Raw genomic sequence first — 20,029 nt, 5'->3', positions numbered from 1 at the left:
TAATATGCATATTTTGAAGAAGGGAACATTTGACATCTGGGAAGTACAAGGGTATGGTTTACATCTCCACACAGCAGAGTCGTGTATCAAGCGCTGGTCTGAATCTACAAATTTAAATGTTGAAATCAATTTTGTGACACAAAATCTCTCCAGTCTCTGGTGACGGCTGCTGGAAGGCAGATGCTCTGACCATTGAGTCTCTGTCCAAGCTCTCAAAGGTAGCTAGAATAAGCAGAGATGCAAATCTGTATCGCCACTGTCAAAATTCATTCTTCCCCACCAAATACAGGTCTTGAAGGCCGTGGTGTCCTTTGTCCTCCTGCGGTCACAGTTCTGCTACCTGGTGACAGCTGGGAAGGCCTGTGGTGAGCGATGGCATTTGACGTCCCCAGGTGTGATTGTCACACTTGTTTAGTTTCTCACCCTTCAAGAACCATCAGTGCCAGTCACAAAAATGAGTGCTGGCAAACCCATTACTTGTTTTGTTTTTTATTTAGTCAGAGATGGACTCTTCATCCACTGAAAGATTCTTGGTCATTTATGGATTGGCTGGCAAACCCTAGTCTCAGCATGAACACAAACAAGAAGTGTTCACTATGGTAAAAAAAAAAAAAACAAAAACCAAACCCAACACCTGAATTTGCATATTAAGCATCCAAAAATGAGAAAATACCCAAAGTGAAGTTATTTACATTTTAAGAGCTATCAAATACCAGTGGAAACACGGTGAAGGTGATGGAGTATTTGGTCCCATTCAGGTTCTGTCTTTCTTCAGGAGATGTTGCTGGATCAGCATCTGCATATACCAGCTAGAAACAAGGATTGTATGGAAATCTTTTTATGACAAGAGAAGTTAAGTGGAGTAATATATGTCAATATTAAATTATTAACTGGTCCCTACAAACACCACATACAGACACAACAGAATTTTCAAATATTTTTATGATATTACAAACGGAAACGGCAATTTGTAGTCAGTTTGTCTCATAATGAAGTTAATTGTTTGAAGCTAAAAATGCGTCTTTTAAAAAATATAAATTATTTTTTGGAAAAAAAATCAACTAACAGATCAGGTGTTCAGTATCTTTGCTGAAGGTATAAAGCCCAATTTCTGCTGCATTGATTTTAAGACTAATTACAGATATGGGATTACTGATCCCTCAACTGAAATGGTATTTTTTTTACAAAATGCTCAGACAATGGAGGAAAATGGCAAATGTCTCAAGAAGTGAAGTTCTTCTGTAGTGTTGCCAGTATTTTGTGCTTAATTTTGATGCAGATGTGAAAGGTTAACATTAATGTGTATTGTTGCATCAATGTTAAAAGTGACCTTCAAAGGAAAAAAAGAATTCAATTTTGTTCTCTTGATGTTGTTATGGTGCATAAATAAAAGTTATTTTTTCCCTAATTCAGGGAATATGGAAATAGACACATCCTTTTATTCACCGCTTAGGAGACGCTGAGTCACTGCCAAAGGTACTCGCTTACAAGTGTTTCTCAGGCTGTCTCTGCACAGGAAAACCGGAACAGTTAATTAGATTTAATCCAAGTTGGCTAAATTTGTACAAAGTATTGTGTGAGAGGGGAGGGGCGCTCTCTGTTCGTGGTTCCACTTCAGTGGAGATGCACTTCTGCCGTCTTTGAAGTCTTAATCCTCGTCATTTTCCGGTCATCCATAGTGTCAGCAAGACCTGAATTTCTAATACTAAATTCCACCCCGAAGCATTAAAAGTTTACAAAACAACAAAATACCTTTCAGGTGTTCTTTGTGCATCTGGGTAAAGGAAACACCACAGGCTGAAACTTTTTCCTTGCTGCTTTTCTTTTCAGAGCTGTGGCTTCCCATCCGGGGAGAACCACCCCTTCTCACACCCCACAGTGAGAAATCAGTGAAGCCCGTCCACGCTAACTTACAAAAACATTAATGGCATAAAATCCTTAAACAGGACAGGGGGTAACGGTTTTAAATTGGAAGAGGGGAGATTTAGATTAGATATTAGGAGGAAATTCTTTACTATGAGGGTGGTGAGACACTGGAACAGGTTGCCCAGAGAAGCTGTGGATGCCCCATCCCTGGAAGTGTTCAAGGCCAGGCTGGATGGGGCTTTGAGCAACCTGCTCTAGTGGAGGTGTCCCTGCCCATGGCAGGGGGTTGGAACTCGGTGATCTTTAAGGTCCCTTCCAACTCTAACCATTCTATGATTCTGTGATTCGATGATTTAAACAATACGAAATGGAGGTGACATTTCTGTGGGCAGGCGCTCCTGCCAACGTGAGTTACAGCTCCTGGTGAAACAGGCTGCTGAGGAGATGATTGAATTTTGAATCGACGTGGTGAGTTTATAAGAGGTGAAAAACATTTTTTTTTTTACTGTTGATTTTCATTTTCTCTGTGAAATACTGTGAAAGGACACAATGAAAGGCACCTCTAGACAAATGGCGGTAGCCTCACAAAAACAGCGATCATCTGAAAATCTTCATATTTTGGTTTAAGAAATTTAAGAGCAGCAAGCCACCACACAGGAATGCTGTAAAAAAGCAGTTTTGAAGGCAGTGTTGAAGGTGTGGTGTTCAAAGGACGGTCTCCAAAATATCCTTCCCTGCACTTCTTGCTTTAAGAGGAGAAGGATTTGGAGTTGCTTTGTTTTGATTTTTGTCTTTTACCAATTATGCAGCACTTCTGAAAGAATACTGCCGTAATTCCATGCAGCTACACAAGAAAAACAGTAAACTAAAACAGCCATTAAATTTCTCTTTTTTTTTTTTCCTCACCAATCCTTAATAAGAACTTCATCTTTCTGCATCTGTTATGCCGTACAACTAATTAATTTTCCAAGTAAAACCAGGTTATTTTTTAAATAAATGGATTCTTGCATTAGTCAGCCATTATTCCATTAGCTGGCAAGTTTGTTGATGTAACAAGAGCGTGGCTTGTTTTAGAAAGGCCAACATTAGTCATTGCCAACCATCCCACTAAAAACATTAACACTGTAGTCATAAAAGGGAGAAGCTTTTTTTTTTTTTTTTTTAATGAATGTTGATATCCAGAATTAGAGGGAGGAATGCCTGTTTTAAAACATTTCCCAGCATCTCCCAGCCGCACATGTTTTTACCTTAAAGCATTACTGGCGCTGCAGTACCTTCCAGGAGATCAGGTTTGCTAAGGATAAATCTTAGACAACTTGGGAGTGGTTTTTTTTTTTTTTTTTCGAAGCAAAGGCAATAAAATTCCAATTTTTATGACTGGTTGTTCTGATAAATTCTGATAAAGCTATTAATCCTTTTTAAAAAAGACAATCGGTCTTATACTCTACACACATTAACCTTATTGTGAAATAATATATATCTATGCAAAATTCCTGTTCTTCAGAGGACTCCTGCTACCTGAGACAGGTGTCTCCTTGGCCGGTGATGGGTGTAGCTGGCTGAAAGCAAGCGCAGGCCTCGTAGGAACATCCTTGGCTGTAGCGTTTCACACCATTAAAAGAAAAGCTGGCTTCTTTTTCCTGGTACAGCATGGGCTGCAGAACCCCAGGACTTCGATTAGGGACCGAGGCACTCTGTCATTTGTACAGAGTTTTTTTTTTTTTTACTTAAATTCCTCGCAAGTATCTGTCAAAGCTCAAAAAAGATGAAAGTAAGTTGGTAATAACTGAACTACAGGAGTTGCAGAAGGATTACTTAAGACTCCCTCCGCATCTGTATCAATGCTCTGCGGTAGTACGTACTGTGTGGCAGGTGAAACGTGTCATTAAATCATTAAAAAAAAAAAAAAGAGGCTGCAAGGAAGCTCTGGAGGTCTCCTCCCACCTCCAGCTCAAAGTAGGGCTTGCCTTGGCCATCCCACTCATCCCAGCTGGGATTCGGGAAGCCCAGGTACCAACACTTCAGGAAGCACCAGAGGACTCCCAGCCACCAACATGAAGCCAAAACCACTATTTTAAATTTACCCATAAAGGTGGCATCTCCCATGCCAGCACCGCACTGTAGATCTAGTGTTAATTCAGGGGTTTTTGTCCCAAAATAAGGTTGATTTATGTTCAGTCATTTAAAAGACAGACATGCTAGGAACTTATATTGAACAGTGAAGGTATTTTTTAGAATTGCATGGAGTCCAGTTTACTCCCAAATTTCTCCAAGCCAGGTGCAGATGCATGCTAATGAACTCTAATTAATTCCTGTATTTTTTCCCTGAAGGCATCAGCTAGTGATTCTGAACACTTTCCCGAGCTGCCACAGATGGATGAGTTACAGCCTTCTCTCCCAAAAGCTGGTCCATTTCAAAAGACAAACTTGACCTGTACATACATTCAAAAAACACAATAATGAGAACACCTTTTAAAAACATTATTTTAATTCTGCTTGGACAGATCCCTATTAAGATTATGAATTTGCATATGCCTTTTTTTTTTTTTTTTTTTTCTGCTACAGCAATGAGAGGAATCACAATCAGGTGGTGAAATCAACAGCTATAACGACAGAAGGATCAGTGAAAAAATTGAAGGGAGCCAAGCCAAAGCATAAGGATGTTAAAAAACAACATAAAATTGCCCTGAAAATTTAGATGTTCAAAATTCAGATGATGATGGAGAGTACAATAATTTGAATTTTACTGGAAGCACAGTCAAACCCGATGCTTCCTTGTTATGGGTTTTAATGACCAACCTCTGCTGTGTCTATCCTGGGTGTCACCCCCAGCCGCCCGCTGCACCCCTCTGCCGGGAGCGACCGGGAACACAGATCTCAACGCCTGCTGCAATCTGGGCTAACCACCGTGTGGAGCCAGTATTTTCTTCAACCATGGTACCAAAAGAGTAATAATACAGTAATTACAGGGATTTCCAGCAAAAGGACGTATCAGAAGTAGCTAGAGTAGGGTAGTAACATCTCACTTCACCGCAAAGGTGTTCAGTCACCAAAGCTCATCAGTGAAGGTCCAGAAGAGGCAAAGCGCTACAGACCAATTCAGAACCTCGGCCTGGCTCTTGCCTCCCAGCCCATAGTTGGTACAAGATTTATAGATAAAACTCTTGGCAAAACTGACAGTAAATATAATAATACATAGAGAGTAAGCCTGGGCATCGGAGAATCGCGCTGCACGGGCAAACAGATATTCCTGCAACAACAGATGTACAAACTAAAGAACAAAAATGTCCGTGAGCATCGAAACACAGCAACAAAAAAATTGTTTGTTAATTAAAATTTCAAGAAATTAAATACTTTTGTGGTATAAAAAGGTTTCTAGTTAACAGAAAGTTTATGGAAAAAGTGTTTCTTTAAAAAGTTGTCCAAATGCTTCCTAGCATCTATCCTTATATTAGTAGTTTTATTAAATGAAATACTCTCTGAAAATTGAAAGAAATTTTAAATGAAGAAATAAATTTTAGAAGAACATTGAAACTGATGGAAAAGCTCCCAACTCTTGGATATAATGCAGGATGCAGCTCATAACGGGCTCTTCCTAACCTTTAAAAAACAAACAAACAAACTCCAAACGAGCCCAAACTTTTTGTAATTCCCCAGCACGGTAATTTCTGTATTTTTTCTTAAAGAAGAGAGAGGACAGGGCCATTTCATCACCAATGAAATGAGTTATGGAAGACTTCCAGTGCAATTCACTAACTCGGTCGAAATCAGAGATATAATTCCCAGCGCACACACCGTCCTGGGGCGGCTGCACAAACGCTGCAGGCAGGAAAACGCCAGCACGCGCCAGGTGCCGGAACCGAATTCTTCCGTATCCAAACAAAGCACAGTAAAAATCACAGGTGAAAGCTTCACAGTGCTCGGACTCAACCACTAAATAGGGTTTAATGGAGGGTGCGGAAGTAAGCCTGTAGTAACGTTAGCGAATGGCCTGATCACAGACGGCTGGTAAATAAAACACGCAAGGCTTTAATTTCAAGGTTTTAATTGAAGAAGATGACTGGGGTTGTTTTTTTTTTTTTGCAGTCAAGAGTAGGCCAAAACTGAGTAATTCTTCACATGAATGCTGAAGGTGAAGATGGAGAACTAGTTTTTAAAATATATGCCTCTGGGGGCATTTTCTTCGATTCCACAGCACATTTAAACAACAGAAGCCCCAGGATATCAGCTTCTGCTTTGCTTTTATCACACTGACATGTTACTGCAGGGTATTACTGAGTAGCTGCACAGGACTAATGATGTCATTCTAAGTTCCATCAAATTCACAGAAAAATACGAAGCTTGAACTACACTTGCAGTAAATTGGAGATGTTTTATTAATCAAACTCACCTGGTCATCCTGAACAATATCTAATTCATTTATAGTCAACCAGATTATTCATGTAACAAGGACAATTAAGTCCAAAAACCTGGCTGAAAGATAACAACAGACACAAAGCAACGCTGATAGAGGAAGTAATTCCACAAGGCGGTGACAATTTATAGCTCCTAAACAACGTTTTAAGTACAAGGAACAGCACTGGTTAAAAAAAAAAAAAGACAGCAACAACTAGAGTAACACAGACCTGCCACCCAGCCCTGTTTCCAACAGAATAAATAACCGACTGTCTTCTCTCCTTTACTTATTGCCAGCCCCACAGTTAGTAAGTCTTATTTTAGGAGAGCATTTGTATGAAGACTGTTATGAAAACAGATAAACAAATTCAAATTAATTTATTTATGTGCAAGCCAGACCAGACTGACATAAAGAACATAAATGACTTCACAGGAAACAATAGAGATCCATGAGTGAAAAATACATACAGGAATTCAGATACACAGGATAATCCATACAGAATTGTCAAATTCACCATACAGTCAAAGCCTTCTGTCACCGCAGGAGTGCTTCATATAATTAATTTCTAGCATTTTGTTTAATCTAGTTTTACATGTCTTGTTGCCTTAATTTTTCTGGTAGTCCAGATCATGTCTTCTTTTATGAGAATACCCCCGTTTATTCATACCCCGTTTATTACTCACAGATATTTCTTCCAAGATGTCTGCACCCTTAAGAACACTTCTGACAATTGCTGGTATTTTATACTTAATAGTTTAACCAGTTTTAACAAATCCTAATACTTTAGGTGGGAATTGATAAATGGGAAAAAGGTTTCTAAGTGACAGAAAAGTTTGCTATTGTAGATGCAAAAAGCCCTGACCAACTGAAAGAGGAAATCCCTTAAGTCAATAAATTTAACTGCCTGCAACAAGGAGCTGAAACAAGATCTAGGAGTCCATTCTAGGCCTTAATGCTTACATAAATTGTCGAACAAAAGGACAATGTGATACTCTTGACTTTAAATCTATTAAAAATAAATGTATGGCTAGAAAGTATTGCTGCTGCTGAATGACCAGCAATTCTTGTAAAGAAATCTAGACTAAGCCCAGAACAAATAGTGTTCAATAATAATAACACAACAAACTCAATGCTCTTTAATGGCACCTTTCTTTCAATAAATGAACGTGGCTACAGCGATGTGTCCTCAAGCTATTTCCTTTATGTCCCTCAAAAGCGAATTCAGACACCTGCCTGACTCATTTTGGCTAATGCAGCTACATTGCATTTGATTCCAAAAGCTGGCTTCTTGTTCAGTGGTATATCCCTGAAAGTAAGAACCCCTGAACTATACCATTTCCTACTACTTTACTGTATGTACAACAAAGCACTCTCTGTAACTTGGGTTTAACTGGAGTTTTATATACTTAACTGGTCGTTTATATCTCCTGTTCTCCCTGAAAAGGATTGGGTGAATGGGTCATTATCCAGAAAAGGAAGCGGTGTGATCAGATCTGCTAGCATGCCTGCTCACCCAGTACCTCCTGAACCTGTTTTAGTCAAAATGATTTGGGTTAGAAAAGGGTCTTTGAAGTACTTAAAATGTTTTCCATAGTTATGATTAGTTGGGAAATAGTTCATCTCTCTTCCTCCCATGGTATAGCAAAGTGTGCATGCAAAGCTCAAAGAAAGAGATGCTCTGAAGAACTGAAAGGTTAAATCTGTTCAAGTCAGATCAGGTTGTCACAGTGAACTAAAAAACCACATCATTTCTGCCAGTTCATTAAAAGAAATTACTCTGCCAACTTGACATTTTGGTGGTTACCACCACTCACACTGATTGTATAAATTAAATTAAGTACTCCGCTTAACTATTCCAAGTACAACTAGATAGGTTTTTTTTCCTTATTTAGAAAAATATTTCCTAATTTTATCAAAGTCTGTTGTATCTTAGTAGATGACAAAAATGATCAAAGCTCTACCCCTCAAGAACACAACCCAAGTATTAGATAAACCTGGCAAAGGTGCATAGGTAATAACCAGGAATCCTGAATTTTAATGACTGCGTGAAATCACCATATTTCAAGATTTAGGATTGATATATGTTAAATATAGATATAATATAACCAACTTTTCAATCATAGTTATATACTAACGCTGTGTAAGAATCAAAATTTGCTGTGATTAACTCTTTAGTACTAACAGCCTGAACAGTGTTGTGTAAAACTTCAAAGTTAACACAATTCCTGCGGGAAGCACGTGAGAGGAATGGAAAAAGGAGGACAAGAAGATCACGGGCTTATGTCTCTTCACAGAACCAGCTTTCGTTTAGAAATCAAAATCTCCTCTGTCATTGTGAAAAAAAAACCTTTGTAACGTTTGGCAGAAGGCAACAACCCACAGCTGGTGTCTCAATCTGCACAGATGTCAAGATCTTTATTAAAGATGCAGAAGCAAAAGAAGCAAAAATTGCTTAAAATGAAGTGGGCTGGACTCTTCCTGCAGGTGATAAGCAGGGTTGCAATGATTTTAGATTTCTCAAAGGGAACTCCAACTTTGGAAAATTTGTGAAATTGTATTCTGTGAATTAAAAGATGCTCAAACCAGAAGAATGGAGAAAACAACTGTTCTATCACAGAAATGTACAATATTTGCTGTAAGCACTCATCACCGTACAGCTGTTTCATTCTTAGAGCGTCTGGCTTTCAGAAAGACTGCAGCAGAACATTTTAACAGTAACTCCTGTGATACTTCAAATTTAGTTGCAAACTCTTGAAAGTTTGAAACATCAACACTTCTCTCCTTCATAGCACTACAGCTCTTCCGATGTTGTCTCTGACGTGTACCTCACTGCAGTCCATCTTTGTGCTCTCTATGTAGAGACAGGATTTTTCTTCATTTTGGGGCTTCTGTTTGCTCCAGCACCTCTGGCCATGCAGCTACAATTCCAACTCAGCCCCCTCACAATCCAAGGACTATGTTGCTGATGGCTCAGAAAGCATGGAGGCAAGCCATGGTGTGAAATGCACAAATTCCACATTGCAGAAAAATTGATTAGTTTTAATTCAGTAAAAATAATCATTCTTTCTCCCTGGAATGTGTAGCAGCACTCTTCTACTGACCAGGAGTAAGAACGTTATCAATTGCAGTGGCATTAAAAATGCAGCATCAATCAAGATGAGCTACAAAAAAACCCCAACCCTCTGGGAAGTGCATAGTTCTGTACTGAATTCGGTCTTGACTCTTGTCCTCCCCTATAAAAAGCAAAACCAGGCTTTGGTAGAGATTGAGCATCCCACAGACTTTGGCTTACACAAAAGCAGTTAGTAGGAAACTACCTTGGTCCACAATTATCAGCCATTCTCCCCTTTGGATGCTTTCAAGGAGGAAGTACAGTGTATTTAGGTAACATGAGTGGCCTTTACTACACGCCCTGGGGTGAATGAGAGGGAATGTGCACATGGTGAGTAAGCGGCAAATCTGGCCTATTAAAGAAGGCATTAAATTTCTACTTGAGAAGCCTTTCAATGCAAGTATTATATAAAAACTCCTCCAATAACCATGGCTGTGTTCTATACAATTCTTTTGGGAAGGAAAATGTATTTCCCTGAACAAGAAATCTCCACTTTTAAAGAGACTAAGTATTATAAGGTCAGAGATTGCCTGCTTTGTATTTACTGTTCTATTCCTATAGCTCTTTTGAATTCAGAATTTTGTGGCTCTAAGATGTCATAATAAACCCTACTTTTATCAAAGTTTTCTCTGATGTAAAGCAGATCTTCTACAGAATACACATCTTCCTTTCCTGTCCAAACAGTGAGGCTGTACCTATATCAACAAAAAAGAAGAAAAAAAAAAGAAAAGAAAGATAAAAAAGAATACTTTATTATCTTAAGATAAAGCATGTAAGACTGAAAGACTGCACTAATAAGCTCATAAATTTTTTTTTTTCCTCATTACAGAGGTAAATCACACAATGGGGCTCCAGTGAAACATCAAGTTCTTGCTCATAAAGTTAAACTTGCCGGAACTTCCCAAGGAGGACTGCAGAATTTTTAGGATGGACAATCCAACAGCACCCACAATAATTTATCTATAGCCTGGTCCTTGTGTGAACTGTTGTGCCAAACTTAGCAAGGAATGAAATAAAAAATCCTAGGCAGATGTCCAGCAAATAAATTTACCAGGCTCAGCGTTTAAAGTTTGACAAAGTAATAAATAGTTACAAGTAGAGGATTATAACAAAAAATATGAGGCAATCTCAGTTATAGGTGATTTTCATACTCTCATGTTTTGTCACCTACGTGATGTGTACATGACACCATCTGATTAACTGAATATATCTTCTGTACTTTATCACATTACTTTCCTCATTAATTGCACAGACTTTATTATAACTCTAAAAAACCTGAAAAACTTCCAAGTATCATTTAAAGTTAAAAGCATTACCCTCCACAATCTCCACTTGAAAAATACTTAATTTTTCCCCTTTGTTTATTAAAACTGTATTTATCTAAAATAGAGCTAAATCAGAACTTAGTTGGATGTCAGCAAAACTGGCTCAGGAATTTCTTTCTTCTAATGATGTCACTAAGAAAAATAAGGATTTTTATGCTGAGGTAAAAGAGAAAATCCTAGTATTTCAGTGGGAATAATGCTTGTATCCAATGAGGACATATTTGAGAATGGCACAAGTCTTAACTATATTTTGAAATTAATTTCCGACTTTAAAACGTTTAATTCTAATTTCTCTCTTGATTCACCACTACAAAAAAAAAAAAGGCACTTTATTTTTTCCACCCTGTCATCTCTAATTACTTAGAAATTCTCCATATGAGTCACTGTCCTAACTTTCCTGTCTTGAGCTTGCTTGGTGCTTAAGGAGCAACTTATTAAAGTGCAGGTAGGCAGCGTAAGTGTAAAAGATGAGTAAAAGACAATTATGTACAAAGCAGGCTTTATTCTCGTTCTATTACATGTAAGTAATTTTTTTCTATGAAATTGTCATGGGTTTGTAAGAGCTAACTTTAGAAGGAAACATTAAGTCAGTGTTTGGAAACCACTGAATATATTTCAAGTACCTAAACAAAATTAGCTTTGTAGCACACTCATTAACTTCCAACCTAAAAATCACATTTAATGTTTTTATGTCATGTTATTACAGAAAATATAAATATTGAAACCAATAAAAAGTATCCATAAAATGTAAGTACTTTAATTAATTCCAAATTGCAACGTCCAACCACTTGGTCTATTTAACTACATTAGTCTTACGAAATGTTTACAGTGCAACCGGGTTACAAACCTACACAAGATTCACTACCTATAACAAGTAATTTTAAAGGAGGCTTTTGGAATTTTCTTATTTTAAAGAAATGAATAGTGACCACTTCTGTATGACAACACAATGTAAGAATGGAAGGGATTAAAAAACTGAAGGGATAATCTAGAAGAAAAAATATTTTCAATGTAATTGGGCTACGTATGTACACATAACTGCTATATTTAATATAAACAAATATGTGCCTTCGTAATAAAGTCAGCTAAAAATAAAGGCCACCAGACTTACCTATCTGACTGCTGCATTAACCAGCACAGGTCAGACACTGACTGTCGAACTAATGCTGCTCTTACAGGGAACGTTACAGGCTGGGAAAGTGCACTGCATATCTGAGCCATTTCTTTCACCATCACCCAATCATAGCCTACAATAAAGACCATTTGATTAGAAAGAATTTTTCACAGATTCAATCTCTCTAACGACACAATAAGTTCTTGAATGGCTAGGTTGCGTAATAATACAAGAACAAACATGGGATTTGTAAAAATGACGTAACTCTCCAATGAAATCACTAAATTATTATAAATGAAAAAAATGTCATTGTCCCAGAGAAGAAAAGCAATACTGATATGGAAAAATAAACTTATTTTGAAAATCTTCACTTCTATTGATTGCAGTGTTATTTTACATATAGTATAGAATGTGACATTTTCTAATGTCCAGGAAATTGTATCTTTGCTCTCTCTCTAAAAAACAGTGTTACTGTTGACTTCAACATAGACTAGTTTTAACCTGATGGTGAGCCTTAAAAACCAGAAACATTTAGAAAAAAAATAGAATGAATGCAAGAGAAGACTTTAAATTACAGAAAAATGAAGTATGTAAAACATTTTGTATTTAAAAAAATGTTAAAATCAAGCACCGTAAAACACTTCAATTGCCTGCTGTTGAGATTTTTACAAGCACTGGAGCTAGCTTAAACAATATTTAATATTCTCATATTTCTACAGGCTATCAAAATCTTAACTTTAATAACAACAGTTAGTACTTTTTTTCTTAAGTGCTCATATGCAATGTTGTGACTGAAAATACTTAAAGCACCAAATTTAAAAAAGAAACAGATTTTGTTGGGCAAACAGCAACCTGCAGTCTGAATCAGTCAAATAAGCTGGTTTTCTTCTGTCTTATCCTTAATTAGCACCCCCATAAACTGAAATTTAGAATGGAGATAAACTTACGTTTGTTAAAAAAAGATTACTCAGTACAGTATTTCCACTATGTTATTTCCAGCAACTTTTTACCGCACTGAAAATACTCTGGACAAAGTACTATATAGTTTAATAAAATTACTGTATAACATAAAACAAAATCCTCATAACACAGTATTAAATCTTGCTAACAAACAATTAGAAATTTGGAAAAGTGTACAATTTTGCCATTGTAGTCACAGACAGTATTGCTGGGGTCTATGCTACTGCACAGAAATGCATGTGTACTGGAGTAAAGCACCCTAACGAAGCAGCTATGAGAATTATGAGAGGAATCCTGTGAAAAAGACCCTAAGATAATGGCTACGTGTTCAGGATCTGAATTCAAGTTAGGGATTAACAATAAGAAACTTCAATTAGGTTCTCAAAACTGAGATTGTAAAAAGTTACTAACGTCAATAAATTGGAAAATTTATTGCAAAAATTCAATTATTCAATAGAAATGAAATGTTAAAAACAACGCTGACCCACAATTTGATTTCAGCTATCTAGTGCAAAAGCACACTGATAGGGTTTTAAATTTCCAGCTAATCTATTTTTCTTCGGTAAACGTGCCTGAAGTCCGATTACCAAACCAATTCTCATAGGATCCAGGGAGCGGACTACCTGAAATAGGGTGTAAGCAATTTGTCCCTCAAAATCACTCATTACAAATGAGTTTAATAACAAAATACTGTTAACAACAAAAATAATTTTTTATATGGTTCTGCTGCAACTCAAGCATTGAACTAACTGCTATAAAACACTATCAAATATAGACCAACAAAGAAAATAATTCTTCTTACATTTATTATTTTCAAAATGAACAGGTGGCATATAATTTATTTTGAATCAATTATGAAATTAATTTGGAGAAACCAGACAATGCAGTGTAAACATTACATGCTTTATCTTTACCTTCATTGTGTTTGCCAGGGTGCCAGCCAGTTGTCCACCCCAGAGATAAGGTGACATCTGGGAAAAATGAAGTGACAGTGTCGAGGAACCCTTCTGCATCCACCACAGCACTCTTTCCATTAGGTCCCTGTAGGATGTCTGCGTTGATCCAAACAGGTTGCCTCAAATGCTGCTTCACGTCATCAAGAAGCTCCAGGGAAGGCCGTACGGCTTCTAGACTGTGCCAATAACACATGGGTGAGAAGAGACACCTCACTCTGGTTGAACATGGGAAACGTACAGTACATATATACATGGATATGCTAATGAAACTGTCCCTGTAAGCCAGAGAACAAATGCTGAGGACCCTCTCTACCATAAGGCGACTACTACTGCTGGCATAAAGTAGCGTAAAGCCTCTTGTCTCCCTGCTGCCCAACAGTAACTGCTTCATGGCTCCTGCCTCCTGGCTCTTCTAACTCAGGACCTGTTAAGACTTCGATGTAACTGAATTCTTCGGAAGGATTTTAATTAAGGAAGCCACTGCAGGCTCCAACACTTTTGGTAGTGGTTGTTCCCACAGCTCAAAAGTGTGGCCTAGTAGTGGCAGCATGAAGAAGTATGCCCATTAGATGTTCATTCTACAGCTAATTATTAAGTATGAGATGTAGTCACTTGAGCAACCAATGCAGCACCACTTGTAAGCATTTAACAAAACATCTGAAGTCACATATGCTTACTGTTCTCCCAAATCAAAAGAAAAAGCGTAACTAGAGGGCAAACAATAACCTTTCTCTATCCACCAAAACTTTTGAGACAGTACTGTGTATGGAAAGGAAATGTGGAATAGGAATGAATGCAAAAAAAATAGGTATGTTTTTCTTTCACAGCAAATTAATTAACATTCTATGTAACATTCAGGAATTAAAAATCATTATGGTTAGAGCTGTGATTTCCTTACAAATAGCAAGGACCTGTGTTTTTGAAAGGTTTTCGACCTTAGGTTTTCGACCTCAGTTGCGAAAAGCTCTGAATAAGACATCTTTTAGCTTTTCCTCAAAATCTTGCAGCGACTTGACACAGAGCTGAGCCAACAGAAAATTCTTTGTGTTGTTTTGCAGGGTTAGTTTCCCCTTTTAACATCCTAAACTGGTCCCTCTGGGTGTCCCAGGAGCACCAGGAAAAGCATGGGTAAAATAAGGCACTGCGAAGAGTGAGGAGGACAACTGCTAGAACTTACACAGATACGAGCCACAGGCTACATGCTCCAGGGCTGCCCGTTTGAACACAAAGATGATGGTTAACTGCCACCATCTCTTCCCAATTCCAAGGCCGTTGTACCTCCTGCCCCTTCCACCAGTGCTGACCCTTGCCTTAGCAGCAGAGAGTGAGTTCAGGGACATAAAGTGGTAAACAGCTATTCTCATTGTTTTGTGGTGATGGTTCTGTACCAAGTTATTTCCTAACCTGGCTCATGATGAGGTCAGATGAACCATGTCAGGATTTGTGGCCACAAACAGGAATGGCAGACAGATACTCCAACAGGTTATCTCTAAAGCCAAAAAGCACCCTGCGCTGCTGGTGTTACTTCCTGTGAAAAGTCATTTTGTACATTCCAACTTTTATGTTGTTGAGAAAGCTGCATGGTGGCAGGAAATCCTCTCAACATTTTCAGTCAGCATTAGCTCAAGTCTTCGTAGAGAAAAGCTAGTGATGGCTTGAGTTAACATTATTGGCGTAAGTATTTCTCACATTGTCTGAGGCCAGAATAGATGACATTCTCCCATATATGAGGGATTGTGAAAGCCAGTGGAATGCCTGCCTTATTACTACAAAGTACAAGGTAATGTAAATAGAAAAAAGCCCAAAGTAGCATCTCTTGAAACAAACAAAAAAGCCCCCAGACAGCACTGCTTTTATTGCGCAGCATTTGGAAAATTCAAATGTATTCCTGACTCCGTGTTGAATGACTGGCGTTTTTGAAGTGGGACTCCGAAGTCCTTTTGCAGAATACACTCATTCCTGTAGACAAAGCCAGCAGGAAATGTGATTACGTGGTCAATCAAGTGGACAGCGCAGAAATATACAAAATATTTATTTTCAAGTGCTGTTGAAATAATCTTCAGAATTTCAGCAATATTATCCGAAGAAATACTATTCAAAAGAACATCATAATCCGTATCACCCATTTGACTACATCTGCACTAAGTGCTTGTGTTTTTAAATGCTTTTATACAATTAGACTTTTCTAATGCAACATAATTTAAAAAGCTTTTTTTAAATCACTGCACTTGGCTGGAAATTCCTTGTGGAAAAATAAGAGGCAGATGTTTTTAAATTCATTTAAACAATAATTAAAATGCAAAAAAAACCCAAACCACACCAAGCCCAAACAAAAACTAAACCCAAACAAATGTCTACTTCTCTTGTCCCTCCCATTCTCTGTCCAGGCAGACGTTCACAGATTCTGTTAACAATAAAAGGATTAAGTCTGCCCACATTTTTTGTGTTTTCATGAACTTCCACATGAAAATGGCAATTGCGTTACACAGAACAACAGGTACAAATCACATTTTAGAACTACCTAGCATTTTTTTGCATTTCTATAGCATACTTGGGCATTGATGAAGCTCATTTTAATGTGGAGGTGGATTTTCCATCTGCGGCAAAAATAGACATTGTACATGCAAATTCAGACAAAAACTGAAGTTAGGAGTTGCAGAGATGTACATCTGAAAATCACAGCCCACTTTGAACCCCATTTCAAACTTTTCAAGGCAATCTCATGGGGTTTTCAGATGTATTTTCCATTAAAGACAATGAAACTGCTAACGGTTAAAATTCTAAATGAACCTCTGAAAATTTAATGAATAAGTTAGGCCAAAGAAACTGAATGTACTTCAATGCACACACATGTAACTACACAAAGACAACTTTTTTGTATTATAAAACATGCTGAAAAAATCTGATACCATATCATATTTGGTATGAGATCAGATATTCAAAGCAGTACACCTAATTCTTGAATTGAGACATCCCCAATAGATTGTTAGCATCGGGGTTGATCAGGAAACAGAATTCCTCTCCTTCAGAGGAGGGGCGGGGGGAACCTCTGGGAAAATAAAGATATTTGTGCTGCTATGGCATGATGTTTCTAAATTATTATGAACTTCAGCAGACCTGGAACAGAAGTTGGCTTTTCAGCAAGCTTTTCAGCAGCTCCATGAAAAACCTTGACGCCTGGAGTGTGTCCAGAATGGCACCAGGAAAACTGGATGACAGCAAGAAAGACGAGTGTGCGCTCAGCCCGGTGTGGGAGCCACTGCCTGACTTCCCAATTGGAAGGTTGTCTTTCCCAATTTCTCCGCACAAGAGGAAAACTCATACGAGTTTCCCAGATAGGTGCTATCATTTCAGTTTTCCCAATGGGGAAAACTTTGCTTAATAGTAACTCTGTAACAAATTCATCAAATATAAAATAATAATTTGTAGTTTAAAACACTTTTAAAGCTTTTATTCTTGAAATGCATTTAGTTATATTGATTATGTTTCACTGCATTTTCCGTTCAGGAGGGAATGCATTACACTAAATTGCACAATAGGAAAAAGTTTGGTCTACCATTGCCAAAAGATATTGCTACCTGTAAAACTGTTAATTACTCAGAGCACAAAGAATGTATGAGATACCTCTTAAAATCCAGCTTGATGCCTTTATTTGTGCTGACAATCTCTTTCAGCCATTCCTGCAATGTGATGTCACTGTCTGTTTCAGGTGGATGAGCCATGATAGGGTCTCCACTTCCTCCCAAGCCACCACGAAGAAGAACGTCTGCTTCTATCATGTGAACATCACCTGTCAATGTAAAAAGTGAATGCTCTAACAGAAGCAAATCCAGTAGTTTCAGTGTCCACTTCAGAGTCGCAATTACAGGACAAGTCTTTCTACACTACACTGCACACTTACTCCACAAAGATCACCCAGTATGAGCTGCTGCCTGTGAGACAAGAGATGCATTTCTGTGGTCACTTTAGTCACTGAACTCTACAAACATACAAGCACATGAAAATTTATTTTTGTAGATACATTTGGCCAAGTAATCACGTTTTTTTTCAGAGGAACAGCAAAATGAATATCCAAAATGTGAATCCACTCTTGCTAAATTTCAAATCTCTTCTTCTTAAAATGGGGTTCCAGACAGAGCCTTCTAGAGAAAAGGTGACCAGAAGATTTTAACAGTGGGAGAGACTGAGTACTCCCCTTGTCTCATTCTCAAAACTGACCTACCCATCTCAGCCAAAACCTAAAAAAAAAAAAGTCAGCCAGCCAGCCAGAAACATCTGCCAGGAGAACAGTAGCTGAAACACAAGACGAGTGGAAATCTTAGGATTGCTGCAAGCTCCTGAAAACAGCTTTCCATAAGAAGCATTCAAGAGTCTGGGCAGTGCTACCATCTTTGCAAAGAATTCAATATGTAGTTACTTAAACTGAAATAGTAATAAAAAAGATAATAATTACACAGTTAATAGAAAACAAATTACATAAATAAATTCCACATTTCCCCAATTTTCACACAAATTAAACTGAAATTCACTAAAGTAAACTCCTTACAAATAACCTGAAATAATTCAATCATCTTAAACAAAATATGGAGGAAAAACAGTAATAAAAATGTCCTGTTGAATCCAAGAAATATTACCCAGCGTGTGACAACATTACACAATTTCAAACCATCCTAAAAAGCCCTAGAAGAAGATCCATCCATACAGGGTCAAAACTACCTAGGAATCCTTAACTGTTTCAGGGACAAGTTTTGCAGCACAGCCCTGACAAAGACATCACGAGCAAAGATGTCACCGTGCTGTAGCTGCTGCTCACGGACAGAGACCTGGGGCAAAGCCAGCCTGAGAAGTATGGCAGGTTCCGATGAGGTTTTACTCCACTGCCCATTTAACAGCACGGGGATTGAACCTCATCCGACGGAGGGAGGGAGGGAAGGAGAGAAGGAGGGATGGAGGGAGGAAAGGGAAGATGGAGGGAAGAAGGGATGGATGGACAGGCTTTTAAGCAGCTCATTTCCATGTTCTGTTTTCCAGACCAGATCCACAAACGGAGGTGTCAGCAGACTGGACAGGGTGACCTACCAAGAGATCACAGAATCACAGAATGATACGGGGTTGGAAGAATCACAGAATGATACGGGGACCTCTGGAAATCATCTAGTCCAACCCCCCCTGCCAGAGCAGGTCCACCTAGAGCAGGTTGCACAGGAACGTGCCCAGGCGGGTTCTGAATGTCTCCAGAGATGGAGTCTCCACCACCTCCCTGGGCAGCCTGTTCCAGGGCTCTGCCACCCCCAAAGTAAAGAAGTTCCTCCTCATATTTAGATGGAAATTTCTATGTTCAAGTTTGTGCCCGTTACCTTTTGTCCTGTCACTGGGCACCACTCAAAAAAGACTGGCCCCAAAAAAAGATGAAAATGGGAAAGATGATGAGAGATGAAACAGGAAAGTACAGGACCAACTTAACCACTGCTGCCCAGGCTGGCCCATCAGGAGCTACAGTCAACCGCACCAGAGAAACCAGTTTTACCTGCAGCAGAAGGTTTTGTGTTCCCCTGTGCCAACATATAAACTGAACAACGCCCCAGACAAGCTTAGTCAGCACGTATGAAACCAGAGGACTCCTTAATCACGGCTCTGGTCTGCTGGTAGGGGAAGAAAGGCTTGCTAATTGCTAATGTGAAGGTCTGACCTGAGAGAGTGCCTGAGCGCCTGGAAGCTGATTGTCATTTTACAACTAAACCAGTTTGTCAAATAAAAGGATACCGCCTCCACACCTTGTCCTGCCGGCCCTCGCGATGCCGGCCCGGCGGCGGGCAGGGGCTGATGGCCGGCCTGGGCTGGGCCTCGCCTGGAAGACAAACAAGGCCTCACGGCACAACCGGGCCCCCTGTTCCCTTCCTCCCTCCGCCCCCCCGCCTTGGGGCCGAGGCGGCCGCCCGGAGGCAGGGCAGGCCGGCAGCGGCTCACACTTACTTCTGGCGGCCTCACCGGCCCGGGCCTTGCTGTTGGCGGCGTGGAACCACCTGATGGCCGCCCCATCCCTCGCTGCGATGCGCTGTCGCCTCAGAAAGTGATCCACCGCCGCCTCGCTCCAGGCGCCTGCGGCGGCGCAAAGGGAGACCTCCCCTCAGCACCGCCGCTCGGCGGGACCGGACGGCGGAAGAGAGGAGGGGGGAAAAGCCCGGTCCCCGCCGCGCAGCTCTTACCCTGCGCCTCGTCCGCCATCTCCTCGCCGGGGACCGCCCCGCTGAGGCGGGCGGAGCGGCGCCGGGGGCCGAGCTGGGGCCCGCGGAGCGGCCA

At 39.4% G+C, this 20,029-nt stretch overlaps 1 protein-coding gene across 1 annotated transcript; it reads right to left on the bottom strand.

The window, feature by feature from the left end:
- Window positions 1-6,226: 6,226 nt before the first annotated feature.
- FAM151B (family with sequence similarity 151 member B) lies at window positions 6,227-19,969 on the bottom strand. The gene is made up of 6 exons (XM_074166601.1): window positions 19,936-19,969; window positions 19,703-19,828; window positions 17,354-17,519; window positions 13,688-13,905; window positions 11,811-11,946; window positions 6,227-10,069 (listed from the first exon to the last, which is right to left on the bottom strand). The coding sequence occupies exons 1-6, from the start codon at window positions 19,952-19,954 to the stop codon at window positions 9,916-9,918; spliced, it is 819 nt and encodes a 272-aa protein (XP_074022702.1). The 5' UTR covers window positions 19,955-19,969; the 3' UTR covers window positions 6,227-9,915.
- Between the last annotated feature and the right edge of the window lie 60 nt (window positions 19,970-20,029).

This window comes from Numenius arquata, chromosome Z (genome assembly GCF_964106895.1).
Source record: "Numenius arquata chromosome Z, bNumArq3.hap1.1, whole genome shotgun sequence".
In the NCBI taxonomy this organism is placed as follows: Eukaryota; Metazoa; Chordata; class Aves; order Charadriiformes; family Scolopacidae; genus Numenius; species Numenius arquata.
Note: the sequence above shows the minus strand (reverse complement) of the source record. Positions and strands in the feature narration are given on the sequence as shown.

Coding starts and splice junctions, on each gene's coding strand:
- FAM151B (XM_074166601.1), bottom strand. Junction 11,947..13,687: donor CCCTGGCAAACACAATGAAG/GTAAAGATAAAG, acceptor TCTTTATTGTAG/GCTATGATTGGGTGATGGTG. Junction 10,070..11,810: donor TTAATGCAGCAGTCAGATAG/GTAAGTCTGGTG, acceptor TTGTTGATATAG/GTACAGCCTCACTGTTTGGA.